Source organism: Leptonychotes weddellii, chromosome 11 (genome assembly GCF_054177405.1).
Source record: "Leptonychotes weddellii isolate Sample4059 chromosome 11, ASM5417740v2, whole genome shotgun sequence".
In the NCBI taxonomy this organism is placed as follows: domain Eukaryota; kingdom Metazoa; phylum Chordata; class Mammalia; order Carnivora; family Phocidae; genus Leptonychotes; species Leptonychotes weddellii.
Window position 1 is genome coordinate 4,385,511 of NC_138379.1, and position 19,248 is coordinate 4,404,758.

General features: G+C 59.4%; 1 protein-coding gene across 1 annotated transcript; it reads right to left on the reverse strand.

Annotated features, from left to right (window-relative positions):
* Positions 1-60: 60 nt before the first annotated feature.
* Positions 61-12,297, reverse strand: LOC102735589 (aldehyde dehydrogenase family 3 member B1; the record flags this gene model as incomplete). The annotated part of the gene is made up of 7 exons (XM_081798508.1): positions 12,174-12,297; positions 5,896-6,058; positions 3,817-3,927; positions 3,579-3,699; positions 3,202-3,287; positions 2,651-2,732; positions 61-470 (listed from the first exon to the last, which is right to left on the reverse strand). Coding segments are annotated over exons 2-7 (972 nt in total), but the record flags the coding sequence as incomplete, so codon positions are not given.
* Positions 12,298-19,248: the final 6,951 nt, after the last annotated feature.

Consider the following 19,248-nt stretch of genomic DNA (forward strand, 5'->3'; position numbering starts at 1 on the left):
GGCCCAGGCTCGCGGCCCAGGCGGGACCCGCGTCCTGGAAGGGCCTTGGCAGGGTGGCCACGGCGGCGGCAGGGCGGACTCACCGATGTAGCGGTCGCTCTCGTCGCTCTGGCCGCCGATGACCACGCGGCCACAGCCCAGCAGGCCCCGGAGCCGCCGGAAGTGCTTCTCGCTGATGATGCGGCCCAGGCTCGGGGAGCTCTGGGGGTCCTCGCCGTAGAAGCGGGTGATGGCCCTCTGCAGGGCGGGCAGCAGCCGCTCCTGCGTGTCCGGGCTGCACAGGACGTAGTCGGGGGCCACGCAGGTCTGGCCGCTGTTGAAGTAGCGGAACCAGGCCACGCGGTTGGCCACGGTCTGGGGGTCGCAGTCGTCGTCCACGTAGCAGGGGTTCTTGCCCCCCAGCTCCAGCGTGACGGGTGTCAGGTGCTTGGCGGCGGCAGCCATGACGATCCTGCCCACTCGGGGGCTCCCTGGTCGTGGAAAGAAACCAGGGTGACCCTCAGTCCCCTCAGCCAGGTGGGATGGCCTCAGCCTGGGGGCTGGTACCCCTCTAGGGGGGTTCACTCCCTGGCCTGTCCTCCCTGGAGAGGTGGTGGAATTGGAGGGTGCCAGCCCCCCTGGCCCTCCCCTGCCAGTCTGTGCGCCAGGACCTTGCTCACGGCCTCAGCCAGACCAGCCCCAACAATGCAGGGTCTATGTAGGGGTCTGTACCCTGCAGCAAGCCAGGCCCTTGGCTCCCTCTCCTGACCTGCCATGTTAGAAATCCAGGAACCCCTCGCCCTGCTTCTGATCCCAGGCTCCCCCTACCAGTGACTCTTGCTGGCATGTCACTCTGCACCCCTCCCCACCTCTCCAGTCTTCTCTAGAATTGGCAGAGACTGCTCTGGTCCAAGGCCAGAGTCCAGCTCCAGGGACTGCCATTTAGGTCTCTCTCTCTGACCTAACCTGGCAGCCCCGCCACCCTCCCCACCCACCCTTCCCTCTGCTCCTGACCCTTGGCTCAAGTGGCCACCTACTGGTCTCCATCTCTCCTCTGGGTTGATCTCCAGGGTCTCACGGTACCTCCCCCATTCCCCTCCCCGACCTAAAGTCCACTGACCTCAAGATGTTCCTGCCCATGCCTGGCCCAGGGTCCCTTGTTGCCATTTCTACTGGGATGGCCCTCTCTGGCCACCACTGCCTGGGAGCCTGATGTCCCAGCTTTCACCTCCTCCAGCTTCCCTGCCTTCCCCCCGGCCCACCCAGCTCCAGGCCCACCCACGTTCCATCACCTGTCCACTCCTCCCTCAGGTCCTCCTGTCTTTCAGAAACATCTTGTCTGTGAGGTCCCCCTTGTCTGTTGAATCCTGCTGTGCTTCCCTACCCGAGTCCCTTCCAAGGGCCCCATTATTCCTGTGCTATTTTTCACTCTCTGTCCCCTGTCCCCCCGTTATAATGTGAGCTCCTCTGGGGTGGGAGGCTTTGTCTCCTTAGCCCTCGCTTTATCCAAGGCTTGGACAGTGTCTGGACAGGGCACGTTCTCTCAGAAAACAGTGAGCGAGTGAGTGGATGCTTCCCCAGGCCACAGGCTGTGACAAAGGCTTCCACGAGTTCACGTGTCCTCAAGACAGACCTGTGACTGTCATCAGATAAGGACAGGTCTGGAGAGTCAGGAGCTTGTCGCAGCATCTGCGCAGGCTGCCCAGGTTCCCGGCCCCAGTCATGGGGGGTCAAGACCCAAAGCCCAAGGAGCTGCTGGGTAGGATGGTGGAAGGTGGGCCGCCCCTCCCCATGTTTCCTCCTGCTCCACCAGCCACTAGGAATCTGGGACCAGCTGAGGACTCTGCCCCCTGCTTCTATAGCAGGCTCCCTGTCAGCCAAGCTGAGGGCCCATGGGCCCTGTCCTGAGCTTGTGGCAGGGTCTCGGGGGGAGAAAGGCAGGGACAGCACTCCCCTTGCTCTGATGTGGACAAGGTGCGCAAGGCACGAGGCCAGGGAGCAGGAAGGCTCAGAAGCTGCTGTCTGCCCTGTCTGCTTTCTCTCTCCTCCAGAACCTCAGCCAGGTAACATGGCTCCCTGCCTCCCCAGCTCTTTCACCCTTATAGAAACTCCCTCCTGAAGCCAGGTGGTGTCTGGGCCTCATGGGCACGAGCCAGGGAGATGGCAGATGACCTCAGAGAAAGCTTCTAACTAAGGGCCTGGGACGCAAATCCAGCCATCCCCCATCCTGGTCCCTGGGGTGACCCCAGCTGGGTGCCGTGGCTCTTTGTTACCTTGGCCTCCAAGCCCTCATCTGTCCAGCCCTCCACAAGGGCCCTGGGTCAGTCGGGTCATGTCTAAGGTCCTGAGGCCAGTGGGTGGTGTATAAGGTCCCGGGGGCACCTGGCACAAGGGGAACTCGGCACGGGCAGATGCTGGGATCCGTGAGACTGTGACCAGTGGCGGGGCCTCCGGAGGGTCCTAGGGGTCAGGGTTGCTCCCCAGCCTGCTCTAGGAGCATCGAGCAAGCTTGTCCTGGAGCCGGTCTGCTTCCTTCCTGGCTGTCTGTGTGCCTGGGTCCCTGTGGCCTCTCTCAGGGTTGGTGACAAGACCCCTGAGGGGGTGGCTGGGCTCCACCAGCCCCCATGCTGAGCCCCCCAAGCCCTGCCCGCAGTGGGCACCCTGGCCTCACCCGTGAAGAAGATGTAGTCAAACTTGTGCTCCAGCAGCTGCCCGGTCTCCTGGGGCCCTCCTAGCACCACGGCAAAGCAGCTCTGCAAGACGGGGTGGCAGACGGTTCCCTCTGGGACCCCAGCCTGGGGAACGCAGGGGGCTGCCGTGTGGGTCCGCCCCCCCCAGTTGCCTGGCCTGATCCACAGTTTCCGGGGCTCTAGATGAACCAGATGGGAGCAAGGTGGGAGCAGGGAGCTGCCCCGTGTCCCAAAAGGCGTAAGCTTAGAGCCTGGCTGGGGCTGGCGGGGAGAGGAGGCCAGGGCGGGGTGGTCAGGGCTGACCAGAAGACAGATGGGAGTCCCCGGGGACACACTCTTCAGAGCACAGCTGTGATCACTGCCCCACTGTTTCACTCAGAGGGGAAGAGTCTGAGGGGGCAGCGACCCCACCATGGCCGCACAATCCAGACGAGGCAGGATGGAGGTTGGAACTTGGGTCCTGCCCAAGGGGGCCTGCCTGGTCCTGCTGAGCCCAAGTGTAGCTGCTCAGCCCGCTCCGTGCCCTGCTCACCTGGTCCAGATATCGGGGCAGCACCTCAGCCAGGATCTTCTCAGTGCTCCTGCTGAACTCCGATGGCTTCAGCACCACGCAGTTCCCTGCAGGGCAGGGCAGGGCAGGGGCAGCGCTGGGAGAGAGGGGTGGCCCCTCCCATCTCCATTCAGTCCTTACACCTGCAGGGCGGGTGCCTGGCCCACTCTGCTCTCAGGTGAAGAATCTGGCTCAGAGACTGACAGGACCAAGGCCCCACTGCCCAGGGATGGTGGGCCAGGCAAGAACCAGCTTTTCTTAGTCACTCATCACCAGCTCCCCACTCCCTGGCTCTATGGGCCACCATGAGGCCTGAGGATGGGGACAGCGGGCAGAGGGAAGGTGGAAACTGCTCTCACCTGCAGCGAGGGCGCCCACCAGGGGCACCAAGGTCAAGTTCACGGGGTAGTTCCAGGGGGCAATGATGAGCACCAGGCCGAAGGGCTCTTTCCGGATGAAGGCTGAGTCCAGCTGCGTGGCCTGGGCCCCGGGGCCACCGTGGTGGTGAGTGGTGGGGCCTTGAGACTCCCAGCCCCTCCGCGCCACCCTCCAGCTGGCGAGGCTGCCCGCGCGCCCTCACCCCCCAGGCCAGCTCACCAGATTCTTGGGCACTTTCTCATCCTTCATCCAGGCCCTCAGATTCCTGAGGGCCAAGTCAATCTCGTTCTGGCTGATTCCGATCTCAGACACCTCCGCCTCGAAGGCTGACTGCAGGGGAGAGACAGGGGCAGGGTTCGGGCTGGGGGACCGCGGTCGTGGCCTCTCACTTGCTCCTTCATTCATTCACTCCGGGTTCAGTGAGTGCTTCCAGCGCTCAGGAGCCCTTCCTGTGCCAGGAACGCAGCAGTGACTGAGAGCGCGGAGAGCCTGCCCTGCAGAGCTGACGCCGTAGGGGGACAGCCGCCATGATGCTGAGAACACGGACGTGACCAGAGCAATGGAAGTGAAACGGGGAGGGGGACAGAGACTGCTGGAGTGTGTGCGTGTGTATGCGTGTGTGTGTGCGTGTGCACGTGCGTGTGTGTCGGGGGGCTGCTCACGCTCATGCGCATGTGAGTGCAGGGGCATGCATCAGTGCGTGAGTGTGCGCCTCTGTGTGCATGTGTGTGTGTTTGCTTTGCTTTCTACAAGATTATCAGTGCTTGCCTCTGGGATGAGGTGACATCTGAGCAGTGAGGATCGGGAGGGAGGGAGCCGACGGATACCTGGAGGCAGAATATTCCAGACAAAGGGCATAGTGTGTGCAAAGGCTCTGAGGTGGGCAAAGGCTTGCTATGTTCCTGGTTAGCAAGGAGCAGAGCGGGTAAGGTGATGGCACCAGGCGGCAGGGGTGAGGACTGTCGAGGAGAGCACCCTGGTTTCATAAATGGGAAAACAGATGATTCCAGAAACGGCTGACAAGGAAGCCTGGGCCTCACCTGGCTACAGTCCCGGGGCATCATGGTTAAGAGCAGGTTTGGAGACACCGAGAAAGGGAGCAGGCATCCCCAGGAAGCCAAGCCCTCAAGATAAGTCCTTGTAGCCCTACTTTGCTGTCCCCAAGGGATGACCCTGGATGCCATGAGGCACAAGTCTCAAAGTCTATGACTGTTCTGGGGACAGGGTGGACACTTGGTGGGGTGCCTGTGAGTCTGGAGGGTCCCAAGGAAGCTACTGAGGGCCCCTGACTCTGCTGGCCCCGGGGTCTCCCTCAGCCCACTGGAAGGGTGGGACCTCACCGCTTGGAAAGGAGCCACGGGCCCGGCCCTGAGGGGGCTGGTGGAACACAGGGGGTGGGTCTGGACACTGTGGCCTTAGTGGCAAGTGCAGAGGACATTTTGTCCTGAGAAGAACCCCCTGGACAGCTGTTCTGGGGCAGGAGTAGTCAAGCATGAGGCCCTGTCGGCTGAGGGGGCGGGAGGCTGCCCGCAAGCAAATGCATTGCCGTGGCTGCTGTGGGAATTGGTAGGAGCCGAGGCCTCGGGCTTGCGGGTTTGGAGAGAGGCCAATGACGCCCACCTTTCTGAGTGAAACTGAACTCACCCATGGCCTACAAGGCGATACATGGTGTGATCTGCCTCCCTGGACCTCATCTTTTGTACATCTCGGCGTCTCTCACTCCCCTCCAGGTATGCTGGCCTCTTTGCTGCTCCTCAAGCACAAGGGCCTCCTGCCTCAGGGCCTTTGCACATGCTGTGCCCACCGCCATTTCCTCCAGTGTTCTCCCTCCTGCAGGTCTCTGCTCAAATGCCATCTCCTCAGAGAAACTGCCCCTGACTCCCACCTCTACAACAGCGCCCTGCTCCGGGTCCTCCCTCTCGCCCCTTTCACACTGGGAATGTCTCTCCATGGCACTTGAAACCACCCAACATGCTATACAATTAGTTCTTTATTGTTTTGTGCCTCTCTCCAGAAGGCCAGCTCCTGGGCACAGGGGCTTTGTTTTACTTTCTGTTGTATCCCCAGAGCCTAGAACGGGAGACCCGGCACATGGTAGGTAGGTGCTCAGTAAAACGTTGCTGAGTGGATGAGAAATGCGTGGATGGACGTGTGCAGAGGAGGTGAAGAGGCGGTCAGGGCACAGGGAAGGGGGTGGGATTTGCCGGGCGCTTAGTCTCCCCTCAAGGAGGAAGCTGCAGCCCCCATCCCGCATGCCCCCCGCCCCTGCCTCCCCAGCCCTGCCCTCCTTCCGCCCACCTTGTGCATGTCCTGCATCAGCGCCTCCTGCAGAAGCTGCTTGTTGTCCCGCAGGAAGCGGCCCAGGCTCTTGAGCTGCGCCGCCCGGAACTCAGCGGGCCTCGTCCGCCCTGAGCAGAAGGCCTCCCGCAGCCGCCGCAGGGTGTCCGCGAAGGGGTCCATCCTGCAGGGAGGGGGCAGCGTGGGCCGGGGCTCTCCACTTTCATGGGCATTCTCCCCACGCCCCTGGCTGTACCTCTATGGGCTCACGGACACTTCTACAAGGACTCGCGTGTAACCCCAGAGGGCCGGGGCTGCACCCCGTGCACACGCGTACACACACACACACACAGTCCCTTCCCCTTGGCCAGTGGGCAGGAGAGCCCTGGAGTCTGCGGTGGGTGCAGGACAGTGCGGGGGGCTTGGGAGCAGCTACTCCGCAAGCAGCCACGGGACCTCTCTTCTCCCTGCCACACAGAAATTAGCCCCGAGCCATGCCCCCATCCCACTCTGGCGCCCCTCCTGGAGATGGGGCAGTCCTCATCCTTGCCAGGCCTGCGCGGAATAACCAGGAAGAGATGATAAGTAGAGGACAGTCCACTAACAGCCACCATGGCCACCACGGTGGGACAATCCAGGCACAGAATACAGTGTCTCCTGCCCGTCTCCCGGGGGCACTGCCTGGGGAGGCCCGGCTGGCCCGTGGCGGCTCAGGGGGCCGGGTGACCTGGGCAGTGGCCTCCGCGGCCTATGCCCCGTCAGCGGCCCCAGCGTTGGAAGAGCAGGGAACAGTGGGGGGCAGGGGCTGAGGGGGCAGTGATGCTTCCATGCTGTCAGCAGCCAGGGCAGGAGATCTGGGTGCGGCCCCCACATTCCCCCGGGCCCCCACCTGTTTACTTGAAGCTCATCAGAGGAGCAGGGCGACATACTCGCTTCTTGGCCTGGTGCCAAGGACCCGTGGGGACCCTTTCCTCCTGCCCTCTCAGACTGCCTCTCCTTCAGGTCTCGGCTTGGTGAACGCCTCCTCTAGGCAGCCCGCCCTGATTATTTCCTCTCACGGGGAGAGGGTTTCATCCTCTCTCCCACTGGCCTCTCTTGGCCTAACTACCTGAGTCGGGTCCTAGTGCCTTGATCTCCTTATCTGGCAGGGGGGTAACAATAATGCCCACCAGCTGACAAGCTGTTTTTCAAAGATGAGACCATGCTGTCCAGTTCTGAGCACAGGGCTGCGCATCAACATGGCCAAGGCTGCCAGTTGTTAAGTGGCTACCCCACAGCCCTCAGAATTCTGGAGTGATCCATGGCCCTGAGAGCTGAGCCTGCTCCAGCCAATCAGATGGCCCAGCCCGAAGGGCACTCTGCTGGCTGGAGCTCTCGGCATGATGGGGGGCCAGGCTGACCCCACAGGCCTCCTGCTCTGGTCAGGAGAAACAGAGCAGTTGCCTGGGGGCACAAGGCAGGCCCCATGGGCCCCAGCCTTGCCCCAGACCCCACCCTCCTTCTTGGCGGAAGGGGAGCTGCTCAGTGCCGAGACCCAGGAGCCAAGAGCCCTACCGGCCTCCAGAGCTGCCATCTGGGCTTGTCCCCCGGCTCGGCCTCCTACTGGCCTTATGACCTCGGGCAGGTCACTCATCTCTCTGCCTCAATTTCCTTGTCTGTAGAGTGAGGATAATAGCACTTGCCATCGTCCAGACGAGTAAATGACATAAGGCCCCCTAAAGTGTTGGCCACTGCGCACATGATACGGGGCTCGAGAATGGTCAGCTGCGGTTGTGATCACTAAGTACCTAACAAGTGTTTCTTCCTCCCCACCCGCCGCCACTCCTTGTTCTGTCTCGCGGGCACCTCCGGACCCCTGCTGATGGATGTGGAGGGCAAAGCACACCCACTTCACCTGCCCCCGCAGGGTTCTTTGCCTTTTCATAAGAAATGTCTGCAGAGGAAAAAAAAAAAAAAAATGTCTGCAGAGGGATGCCTGGGTGGCTCAGTCGTTAAGCGTCTGCCTTCAGCTCAGGTCATGATCCCAGGGTCCTGGGATCGAGTCCCGCATCGGGCTCCCTGCTCAGTGGGGAGCCTGCTTCTCCCTCTCCCACTCCCCCTGCTTGTGTTCTCTCTCTCGCTGTGTCTCTCTCTGTCAAATAAATAAAAAATCTTAAAAAAAAAAAAAAAGAAATGTTTGCAGAACCCACAAAAATGTAAGGCACGTAACTGGAATGGCACACCTCTGGGCGAGGGAGGGGTGGGGAACTCTGTGGGGGTGCAGGCCCGGACAGAACATTCCAGCAGCCTCGCCTAGCAACACTGAGGCCAACTCACCCCATATTGCGCCCCCCCAGGTTGGTCACTGGACTGAGGGACCAAGAGGTGCCTGTTACGGGATCGGAAGCTGGGCACTGCCCAGGTGTGTCCAGGAGCCCAGGCCACCTCCTGCCTGGGGTCTGGAGGGGGGGCGGCTGGGCCTGTGACCTCACAAAGGATACACAGATGAGGGGCTTCCTGGATGGGCCTGCGCCGGGGTCTTTGAGCGCACCTCCACCCCCCAACCCCGCACCCCCGGGGTACATGTGATACTGGGAAACTCGTAAGGATGTTGAGTGACATTTCCTGTGCCTGCATGACTCATTTGACCACCACAACAGCCTGCCTAGGGCACCGTCTTGTCCCCTGCAAGGAGAGGGACACCTCGGCACAGAGAGGGCAAGGAGGTAGCCCAAGACCACCCAGCTTCTCTACACTGGAAACCCGGATGCAGAGGAATCCGGAGGAACAGAGGGCTGCCCACCTCCACTCTTCATGCCCCTACGTGGCAGCCTGACCCCTTGGGAGAGGGGACCCCTTGGGGGCTGGCCTGAACTGCAGATGCAGGGCCCGTGGGCAGGGGTGTGGGGCTGGACTCGGGCGGTGCCCTCGAGGGTGAGAAGACACACTGGTTGTACCCCGCTCTCTGCCTCTGTCTCTTCACTATTCCCATCAGTCCCCACCCTGCTTCCCCTTGTGGCCTCCTCGGGCTGAGTGCTGAGAGGTCCCAGGGACTGGCGGGCCCAGGGGTCCCCTGCCCGCTAAGGGGGCCCCAGCTTCAACCGCCTGCTGCACTGCACCTATTCCTGACCTTCGGCTCTTGGGTGAGGTGGGTGGGGTGGGAGTTGCTAAGTCAGTTGATGATGACAAGGGACAGGCCTGTTTCCCTTGGTTTGGAGGCCAGGGGAGGACATGCCACATCCCCTCAAGGCCCTGGGCCTGGGGACTCCTCTAATCATCATAATGAGCAGGTGTTGCACGGCGCCCCTGGGGGAAGCTGAGGCCCACACAGGTCGCATGGCGTCAGGGAGGGGGTGAGTAAGCTGGGCACGCAGGTCTGCTGGGAATCTACTGCCCCCACCCCAGCCCTGCACGGTGGCCAGGCCTGCTGATGAGCTCTCCATGGCGCAGGATCCCCCCCTTCTCCCCACCCAGCCTCCGCACACTCTGTCATTCTCTCCGTCTCAGCTTCCTGAGCTGTCCTGGACGCCTCCTAAGGGAACCCCCCCTTTTTTTAAAAGTAGGCTCCATACCCAGTGTGGAGCCCAATGTGGGGTTTGAACTCACAACCCTGAGATAAGAACTTGAGCTGAGATCAAGAGTTGGATGCTCGGGCGCCTGGGTGGCTCAGTCGTTAAGCGTCTGCCTTCAGCTCAGGTCATGATCCCAGGGTCCTGGGATCGAGTCCCGCATCGGGCTCCCCGCTTGGCGGGAGGCCTGCTTCTCGCTCTCCCACTCCCCCTGCTTGTGTTCCTGCTCTCGCTGTGTCTCTCTCTGTCAAATAAATAAATAAAATCTTTAAAAAAAAAAAAAAAGAGTTGGATGCTCAACCGACTGAACCACCCAGGTGCCTCCCTAAGAGCACCCCTTTGGTATGGTGTCAGGGCCCAGTGATCTGGGGTCGAATCCCAGCAGCCCTGTTTGTGGGCTGGGAGTCCTTGGGCAGGTTGCTCAGCTCTTCTCTGGCTCGCCTTCCCCATCCGTGAAATGGGGATGGTACCTGAAGCTGCCCCATGGCGCTGCTGGGAGAATTCAGGCGTGCAGTGCTCTGTGCAGGGCCGAGCCCTCTGAGTGCTCAGTGACAATGGCTCTGACGAGCATTATTCAGACAGACTGTGAAGGACAGCTGTGCAAAGGGGGCTCCAGGGAGGAGACCCTGGGGTAGAGCCCGAGGAGACCTTGGCCCAGTGTGGGCACCAGGGAGGCAAGGACATCAACCGGAGCCCCATGTGGGGGCAGGGATATGGAGCTGGCCAGGGTGACAGAGATAAACATGGGGCTCTGAGGGTCTGGGAGACCTCAATCAGGCTGCCAGAGGTGGAGGTCACAGGGCCACCTTGTTGACCCCACAGGTCCTAATACCCCAGAGTCTCCAAGCTGATCTCTCCCTGGAGCCTGAACCTGGCTTTTCATGGGCTCTCCAGAAGCTCTGGCAGAGTCCCCTCCCTACAATGGGGGCTGAGGGAACTGGGGATCAACCCCTGGCCTGTGGGCTGAGCCAACGCCAGCCCCACCCCACAGAGAGCTCCCCTGAAGCCGGCCCAGTCCCTCTGATGATCAGTCCCTCCTCCAGGCAGGGCAGAGTCTTGCTAGTCCCTCCTTCCCGGGCCCCGGCAGAGCCTGCTCCCAAGAATGGGATGTCCCAGAGTCACTGGGTACCCCGGCCCCAGCACCCGGCTCGCCTAGCAGTGCCCAGAAACTGTGTGTTGCCAGATGAATGCTTGCCCCGCGCCACCCCCAGGGACGGGGGTGCATTTCTCCTAGGGCATCCAGGCCCAGAGCTGGGGTCCCCAGCTCCGGAAAAGATGTGCTGTAGCCTCAGTGAGAGGAAAGTGTTGGCCCAGCTCAGACAAAATGAGGGTGGCTGTCGGCCACCAGACTCAGGAGCCCCCTGAGCCTCTCCTCAGCCCCTCCCTCTCCGGCTCTTAGGCCCGGGCAGAGGGAAGTTCCTTCCTCCTTCCCCTTTCTCCCCAGGCAGGCAGAGGAGCTAGGGGAAGACAAAGTCAGCCTGTGTGTGTGGCCGCCAGGGGCCAGGCCTGCAAGCCTGGTGTCCCCGAGCAAGCCCACCAGCCTGGTCCCGGGCCCTGATGGCCAGCTGCTCTACCCCTGCCTCCCTGGGACAGCGTACCTGAGGCCCCGCCAAGCTGCCCTTCCTCCTGGCCGTCCCTGCTCTGCCCCGGCTGCCCTGTCGTCAGCAGTCGTTATGAAATGTCTGAGGCTGGGCGGGCCCCTGGGGCGGGGCTGCCCTGGCCTCGTGCCTGACCTGGGCTCTGGGCCGGCTGGAAGCTGCAGACAGAGACTTATTACCTCTCTTAAGGGCCTCTCCCACACCACAGAGAAGGAGCCAGGGCCCAGAGAAGGCCAGCACGAGTCCAAGGTCACACAGCAGGACTTCAGGGAGCTCTGAGCTGAGGGGTCCAGACCAAGGTCTCACCAGACCCAGGCCCAGCTGGAGGAGGAGGAGAGCCTGGGGCTGTGGCCGTGGGAATTATGGTGTGGGGTGGGGTCTGGTAGCCTGGAATAGCAGGGAAAGCCCTGCCCCCAGCCCCCAGCCCCCAGCCCCCACCCCCGGCCCCCATGAGCCTCGGTTTTCTGGGTGCAAAATGAAGAGATCAGATCCAAAGATGGCCGGACGCCCACTGACCCCTCTGTTCCCTAGCTCTCCCCGCGTCTGTGTCCATCCATGTCACCTCATCCAGCACCCCTTCTCAGGACAGGTCACCCTGCAACCTGACATTTCACAATGCGAAAACAGAGCCCCGGAGAGGGGACCGGACTTGACCACACAGGGCATGAACGGCAGGGCTGGGACCACACTGGAAGCTTGTCACTCTGGAGCAGAGGGGCCGTGTCCATCCCCAGAGGCCCCCTCCCACCACCTGGGATAGCGCTCCACCCTCTGCCCTCTAGGTTGCTGTCACGTAAGCGTCACTATGGTGGTTCCTGTGGTCTTCCTCCTCTGGTGCCTGAGCTGTGCCAAGGGGGCCCGTCCTCTGTCTCACCGCGGCCCCCACCCCAGGCACACCTGTCGGAGCCAGCACAAAGGGGGATGGTTCCCGAGCAGCTGCTGGTGTCAGACAGGCAGGTGATTAGATTACAGGTGTGGGGCCAGGAGCATCCTTTGTGCCATCGCCCCGTGCCTGCCACCCTGGGCCTGCCACTGCCCCTCTGTCTTGGTGCCCTGGGTGTCTGCCTGGTATCCTGGCCCGGGGCCTCTGGGCCAACCCGGCACCTGGGAGATGCTTCTCACCGCCCCGGCCCTCCCCGCTCCCCCTGCCTACCTGGGGGGCAGGAGAGGTCTCCTGGCCCACAGCTGCTCTGGTTGCCCTGGAGGCTTCAGCCAGCTGGGACAGGGGGAAGGGGCTGCAGAGGCCCCCGTCCTCTGCGTGGGATAGAGCCCCCAGCCGCTGCCTGTCACGTGGCTCAGCATGTGACAGCCCTGCCCTGCTGTCTGGAGCTGAGCCAGGCAAAGGCAGTGGCAGAGCCGGCACCAGGCGGGGCTGGGCTGGGGCTGAGCCTGACAGCCCTTACTCAGGAACCAGGCCCAGAGAGGGGCAGCCACTGGTCTAAGGCTACACAGCAAATTGGGGGCCCAGCTGGGGAGGCACTGGTGGGTGAGATGGGTGTTGCAGGATCCTGAAGGGACCCCTCCTGGCCAAGGATCGCCTTGCAGGGACCACCAGTGAACTTGTCATGAGTTCGGGAACAGCCCGGGACGTCTCCAAAGAGGCCTGGCCTGCTGGCACAGGGGTCCTAACCTGGCCTGGCAGTGAAGCTCCCCCGGTTTGAGGGGGCATTGCCTCTTGGGGAGGAATACGTACCCTCCCCTCTCTCTGGTTTGGAGGCCTCTATTGATCCTCGAAGGTCCAGGGGCTCCGTGCGTTCTGGACGTTATGTCCCTGCTGTGAGAGCTCAAGATAAATGGGGAGAGGTCTGTGTGGGGTCCCACCAGGACACACCCTTAGAACCAGCTCTGATGGGTGACAGGCTCTGCCAAGGACCCAGGTCGGCCAGGTGGGGTTGCACATTGGGGGAGCACAGAGGTCGGAAGAAGGAACACAGAGGCCTCGCTCCCCCACATTTGCCTCAGCCCTGCATGCTGGCAAGTCCTCTGGGTTTCAGTTTGGAGGCTGGGATGAAATGACCTTCATTATGGTCACCTTTGGCCTCCTTCTCCAGGGTAGAGAGGTGGGGGAGGGTGGGCTGGTCTTGGGTTATGGCATCAGGCAGACTCATTAATTCACTCATTCGTTCACTTCCTCCCTCCCTCAGCTCCCTCAGACACCTAGTGAGCCTGGCTCACGGGGCCTCAGACCTGCCCAGGCGCATCTCACCACCTTGCCTGCTGACAGAGACTCAAAGCAGGCTCCCCTGCCCACCTGCTAAGCGGCCTTGAGCAGGTCGTGGCCCCTCTCACGGTCTTCTTCGCTTCCCACCTTGTGGAGCGGGGCTGACTCTGCCTGCCTCACAGGCTGCCCCAAAGGAGAAATAGGAGTGCATCTGGAAACATCGAGTATACAGTAGGTGCTCAGTAGGCATGGATGCCTTTCTGCCCCTTTCCCGCCCTCCTGAGGGACTGGCCACCCTGGCCTTGTCCCCGAGACCCTGCCCCCACCTTCCTTCCTTGTCTCTTGCCTTAGGGCGAGCCCACCCTGGCTCCTCCCCCCCACCCCCCAGCCCCCCCTCAGAGACCAGCAGGACCCATCCCACGGTGTGCTAAGTAAGCACCGTGCCAGGCGCTCGACGCAAATCCTCATGGAGTCTCGGACACTGTGGTCCTAGCTTGCGGGAGAGACAGCAAGCTCGGAAACGTGCAGTGACCGGGGCAGGAACACACAGGAAGAGTGACAGAGGGGGACTCTAGCCCAGCAAGGCCCACAGCATTTCCAGGGTGCCCTGAGCCCTTGCTTAGGAGTGCACAGGGTCACCCTCACTCCCGGGAGCCTCATCTCTCAGCTGAAAGCAGCAGGCTCTGTTTCTTGGGCATTTGCTCTGCCAGGCACTGGCCTGGTTCTTGGCACATCTCTGCTTGGGGATCTCCCAACAGCCTGTGGTGATTGTCATCCCCAAGGCTTTTAGTTTAAAAAAAAAATGGCGAAGAGTCAACTCCATGCCAGGAGGTTGGCGTCAGGTGAATGAGGAGTGGCGGAGTCATTCCAGTGCGGAGTCTGCTTGGGATTCTCTCTCCCTCTGTCCTTCCTGCTTGTGCTCTTTCTCTCTCTCATATAAATAAATCTTTAAAAAGTAATAAAATTAAATTAAAAGTCACCAACAGACCACAGAAGGAGTCCATGTGTAACAAGGACTTTTTTTTTTCTAGAGAGAGAGTGCGTGTGTGAGCAAAAGTAGAGGGAGTAGGGAGTGGGAAGGGGGGCAGGGGCAGAAGGAGAGAGAGAATCTCAAGCTGACTCCACACCCGGCTCGGAGCCCCATGTGGGGTTCAATCTCATGACTCTGAGATCATGACCTGAGCCGAAATCAACAGTCAGACTTTTTTTTTTTTTTTAAGATTTTATTTATTTATTTGAGAGAGAATGAGAGAGAGAGAGAGCATGAGGCAGGGAGGGTCAGAGGGAGAAGCATGCTCCCCGCTGAGCAGGGAGCCCGATGCGGGACTCGATCCCGGGACTCCAGGATCATGACCTGAGCTGAAGGCAGTCGCCCAACCAACTGAGCCACCCAGGGGCCCAAGAGTCAGACTCTTAACTGACTCAGCCACCCAGGCACCCTGACAAGGACTTTATTTAGTTATTTATTTATTTTAAAGGTTTTTATTTATTTGACAGAGAGCGAGAGAGAGAGAGAGAGAGCACACGCAGGGGGAGGGTCAGAGGGCAGAGGGAAAAGCAGACTCCTCTCTGAGCAGGGAGCCCGATGCGGGGCTCCACCCCAGGACTGTGGGATCCCGACCTGAGCTGAAGGCAGATGCCCAACCAATTGAACCACCCAGGCGCCCCCTGACAAGGACTTTACTTAAACAATTCTGGGACCTTAACTGTGCAGGAACCTCTTTCATAGGCCCGAACTGGGACCCAGAGGAAGCCTGCACCCTCATGGAAGTCAGCACCTACCTACAGAGTGGCCGGGCAAGAACACGTGTCACACTGGGGGAGGTTCTGGGACACATGGGTGCTGGTATTTTCCTTATGGAGGGCAGTCCACGGTCTCCCTGGAACAACATGTCTGCTCTCCTGCCACCTTCTCTTTGCTTTCGGGTTGTTTCTTCAAACACACTGCTTGATTTCCTCTTGGGGACCTTCTGGTGGGAGACGGAAAAAATCAGTGACTTCTGAGTCAGCCTGAGACGTTGGCTGTTCAGTAAGCCTTGCCCCCTCTTCCCCGGAGCAGAGAAGTCCACTTTAGGGACCTTTCCCCTCAGACCACACACACCCACTCAGGGCGTGGAAATGCCCCACACAGTCTGTGAGCTTCTCTCCCTGCCTCGCGGGCCCATAACGGACGGTTGGCTCTTGGACCACAGCGTAAAGACGCTACATCTCAGAGCTTCCTGGTCCTTTCAGAAGTCACCCACCTTCCCCTCTCTCCATTCATAAGACTTTTGTGGGCCTGCCCTCTTCCTGATGTAGGGACAACTAAACCCCTCCCGTCCTGTCTCTCTCCATAAGAGCCATCTGGCCTGGGACACCTCCTCTCTCGACCCTTAAGGTGTGCTCTGGTGTCCGGGATGCTTCTGTTCCTCTGGCCCCCCGCCACCCTGTTTTTAGCCAGTGGAAGTCCTTTTCCGCTTACTCCTGTTTGGTAGGTGCGGGGGGGCTCTGTGCAAGGTGAGGTGCTGGGGTTTCCCACACTGATGCCAGAGAAGACCGGATACCCAGCTGGGGGGATGCCCTGGGGATGCTGCTCCAGGGAGAGAGGGCCCTTCACCAACCTCTTCCTCCCTGGCTTGTTCTGGGTTCTTGGTCACTGGGGTTGGAGGAGACATGGCTGCCGGCCCAGGGCACTTGGTCATTTCTTTCCTTAGCGCTCTCAAGAAAAAAAGGGTTTTATAGACCACAGATGCTGGTGTCCACCCAGGCCCAAGATGGTTTTAGAAGGGGCAAGGGCTCATTCTTGGCATCCTCCTCACTCTCCTGCAGAGGCTCCGGACCCTCTGCCTCCTAATCCCTGCTCCACTGAGCTCACTCCCTGAGGCCACACCACCCACCTCAGGCAGCCACGTCTCCTGCTCAGCTACTAAATTCTACAGGACTGTATCCTCCTGGGGGCATCACAGGCCCCCACCCCAACCTGCCCCATGACCTCCTGCACCTCCTCATCCCTTCTCACCCCCTGCGCCACCGCCACACCCGGGCCTTGGTCATCCCCCAAGGTAATGAACCTCAGTTTTTTGACCACAGCCTCCTGGCCTGCTAGCCTTCCAGCGCCCACTGCATCCCCGCTGTCCTGTCTCTTCCTGCCCCTAGAGCTCGGGCCCACCCTCCCTCCCGCAGCTTTTGTAGCTTCTGCTCCTGGGCACCTCGGGCCCAACTCCGCCTGTCTGCTCACCCCACATCTGCACCTGGGTGGTCTGGAGAAAACTGCAGCCCGAAGCCTGGGCAGACTCATGCCCTCCACACCCCCAGCTCCCTGCCTTCCCAGCAACCCTTCTGAGATGGATATTTGTCACCCATTCACTCACCCATCCACTCACATTTATTGAGCACCTACTAAGTGCTGGCACGATCTGCTGCATGAAGGGAACGTGGTGAGCATTTGCCAGGGGTGGGGTGGGATAGGGTGGGGGAAGAGACCATTAAATCACAGAAAACCAGGAGGGAAAGAGTCAGAGGTGGGGCCTGTACCCCTCATCGGGTGGCTTCTTATCCTGAGAGCTGAGGGTGGGAAGGACAGTCCCTGGCAGGAGCAGCATGGGCAAAGTGGGGCGAGGGAGGGAAACTGGACATTTTTTTAAATTGAGATATAATTGACATATAATATTGTATAAGTTTCAGGTGTACAACATACTGATTTGACACATTTCTGTTGCAACGTGATTGCCAAGTAGTGCTCGCTAACACCTCTGTCCCATGGCAGGGTTATCGTCTCCTCTAGCCGGGGGAATAACGGAGACCTAGGCTCTTAGCAGACTTGCTGTTTATCATACAGTTTGGTTGTCTGTAATCCCTGCACCGTGTCTTCCATCTCTAGGACTCATTTATCTTCCCGTTGCTGGTATGTACCCTTGAACAACGCCTCTCCCATGCCCCCACCCCTGGGCCTGGTGGCCAGCATTCCACTCTGGCTTTTGGAGTCAGTTTTGATGCCACTTTTAGATTCCACCTAGAAGACGCATCATCCATGCTTGTGTTTCTCCACCTGACACGTTTTCCTTAGCATAATATCTTTGGAGGTCCATCCGTGTTGTTGCAAATGGCAGAATTTCCTCTTTTTCCTTATAGCTGAAAGGTAGGTCATTGTATATATGTACACCACATTTCCTTTATCCATCCACCCATGGATGGACACTTAGGTTGTTTGCGTATCTTGGCAATTGTAAATAATACTGCAGTGGGGACACCTGGGTGCCTCAGTTGGTTGAGCGTCTGACTCTTGATTTTGGCTCAGGTTGTGATCCCAGGGTTGTGGGATTGAGCTTCATGTGGGCTCCGCGCTCAGCGGGAAGTCGGCTTGGGATTCTCTCCCTCTCCCCCTCTGCCCCACCCCCCCTAAAATAAATAAATATATAAAACCTTTAAAAAATAATACTGCAGTAACATGGGAGTGCAGATATATTTTTGATAACCCGTTTTCATTTCCTTTGGATATAAGGGATTGCTAGATCATACGGTAGTTCTATTGTGAGCTTTCGGAGGAACTCCAGACCATTCTCCAAAATGGCTGGACCAGTTTACCATTCTACCAACAGTGCACAAGAGTCCCTTTTTCTCTACATCCTCACCAACACTTGTTATTCCTCGTCTTCTTGATTGATAGCCATTTTTACAGGTGTGGTTTTGATTTGTTTTTCTCTGATTAGTGGCACCCTTTCATGGATCTGTTGGCCATTGGGATGTCTTCTTTGGGAAAAAAAATGTCTAATTCTTCTGCCCATTTTAAAATCAGAGTGTTTGGTTTTTTTGCTGTTGAGTTGTATGAATTCTTTATAAATTTTGGAACCCCTTACCTGATATGTAGTTTACAAATATTCTCTCCCATTCTGTAGATTGCCTTTTTTTTTTTTAATTTTTATTTATTTATTTGACAGAGAGAGACACAGCGAGAGAGAGAGCGAGCACAAGTAGGGGGAGTAGGAGAGGGAGAAGCAGGCTCCCCGCTGAGCGGGGAGCCCGATGTGGGGCTTGATCCCTGGACCCTGAGACCATGACCTGAGCTGAAGGCAGACGCTTGACGACTGCGCCACCCAGGCGCCCCTGTAGATTGCCTTTTATTTTAACGGTTTCTTTTGCAGTGCAGAAGCTTTTAAGTTTGCTGTAGTTCCACCTGTTGATTTTTTTTTCTTGTGTTCATGCTTTTGGTGTTATATCCGAAGACTCGGTTTCCAAGACCAATGCCAAGGAGCTTCTCCCCTGTTTTCTTCTAGGAGTTTTATGGATTCAGGTCTTATGTTTAAGCCTTTGATCCATTTCAAATTAAATTTTGTGAGGGTATAAATGGGGGGTCCAATTTCATTTTTCTGCGTGTGGTTATTCAGGTTTCCCAACACCATTTGTTGAAGAGTCTGACCTGGGAACTGTATATTTTTAAAAGCATCCGCAGTGTTTCCAACCAGGGTGATAGCCAATGCTGGGGAGCCTCAGCTCCTGCAAGGCAAGAACTTCGTGGACTCGCTGCAGCCCAGACCCAGCGGGGAGGCTCTGGACCCGGAGGTCGGAGGTCGACCCACTGGAGTCCTCAGCCTCCCACCGCCCCTGCCAGAACTCCCACCTGTAGATGCCAAACTGAAACTGGAGGGCGCGCGGGCGGTGGGCACGGGCTGTCAAGTCCCGTGCCGTGGGAGCCCGCGGTGGGGCTACTATGGGGGCTCTTTGCTGACCTGCAAACACGCCGCATGGGGCTGGAGGTGGGGCCAGGGATGACAGTGGTGGCACTGCGGGGACCCTATTATGGGCCTGGCCCTTGTCTAAGGCTCTGCATTCATTTAGTAACCCGGCACCAGCCCTGGGAAGCAGTGCTGAGTGAGAAAACTGAGGCACAGAGAGGTGGAGTGAATTCCCAAAGTCGCAAAGCCAGGAAGCGGCTGCGTGAAGATTCGAACTCACGTCTCCGGTCCCTGAGGCCGGGTCCGGGCGGCACCGGGCCACGCGGCCACGCCCCCCACCCCCGCGCGCGCCCGGACGCCCTGGACACGCCCCTCGCGAGGGGGCGGCCCGCGGGGCGGGGCGGGGCGGGGCCAGG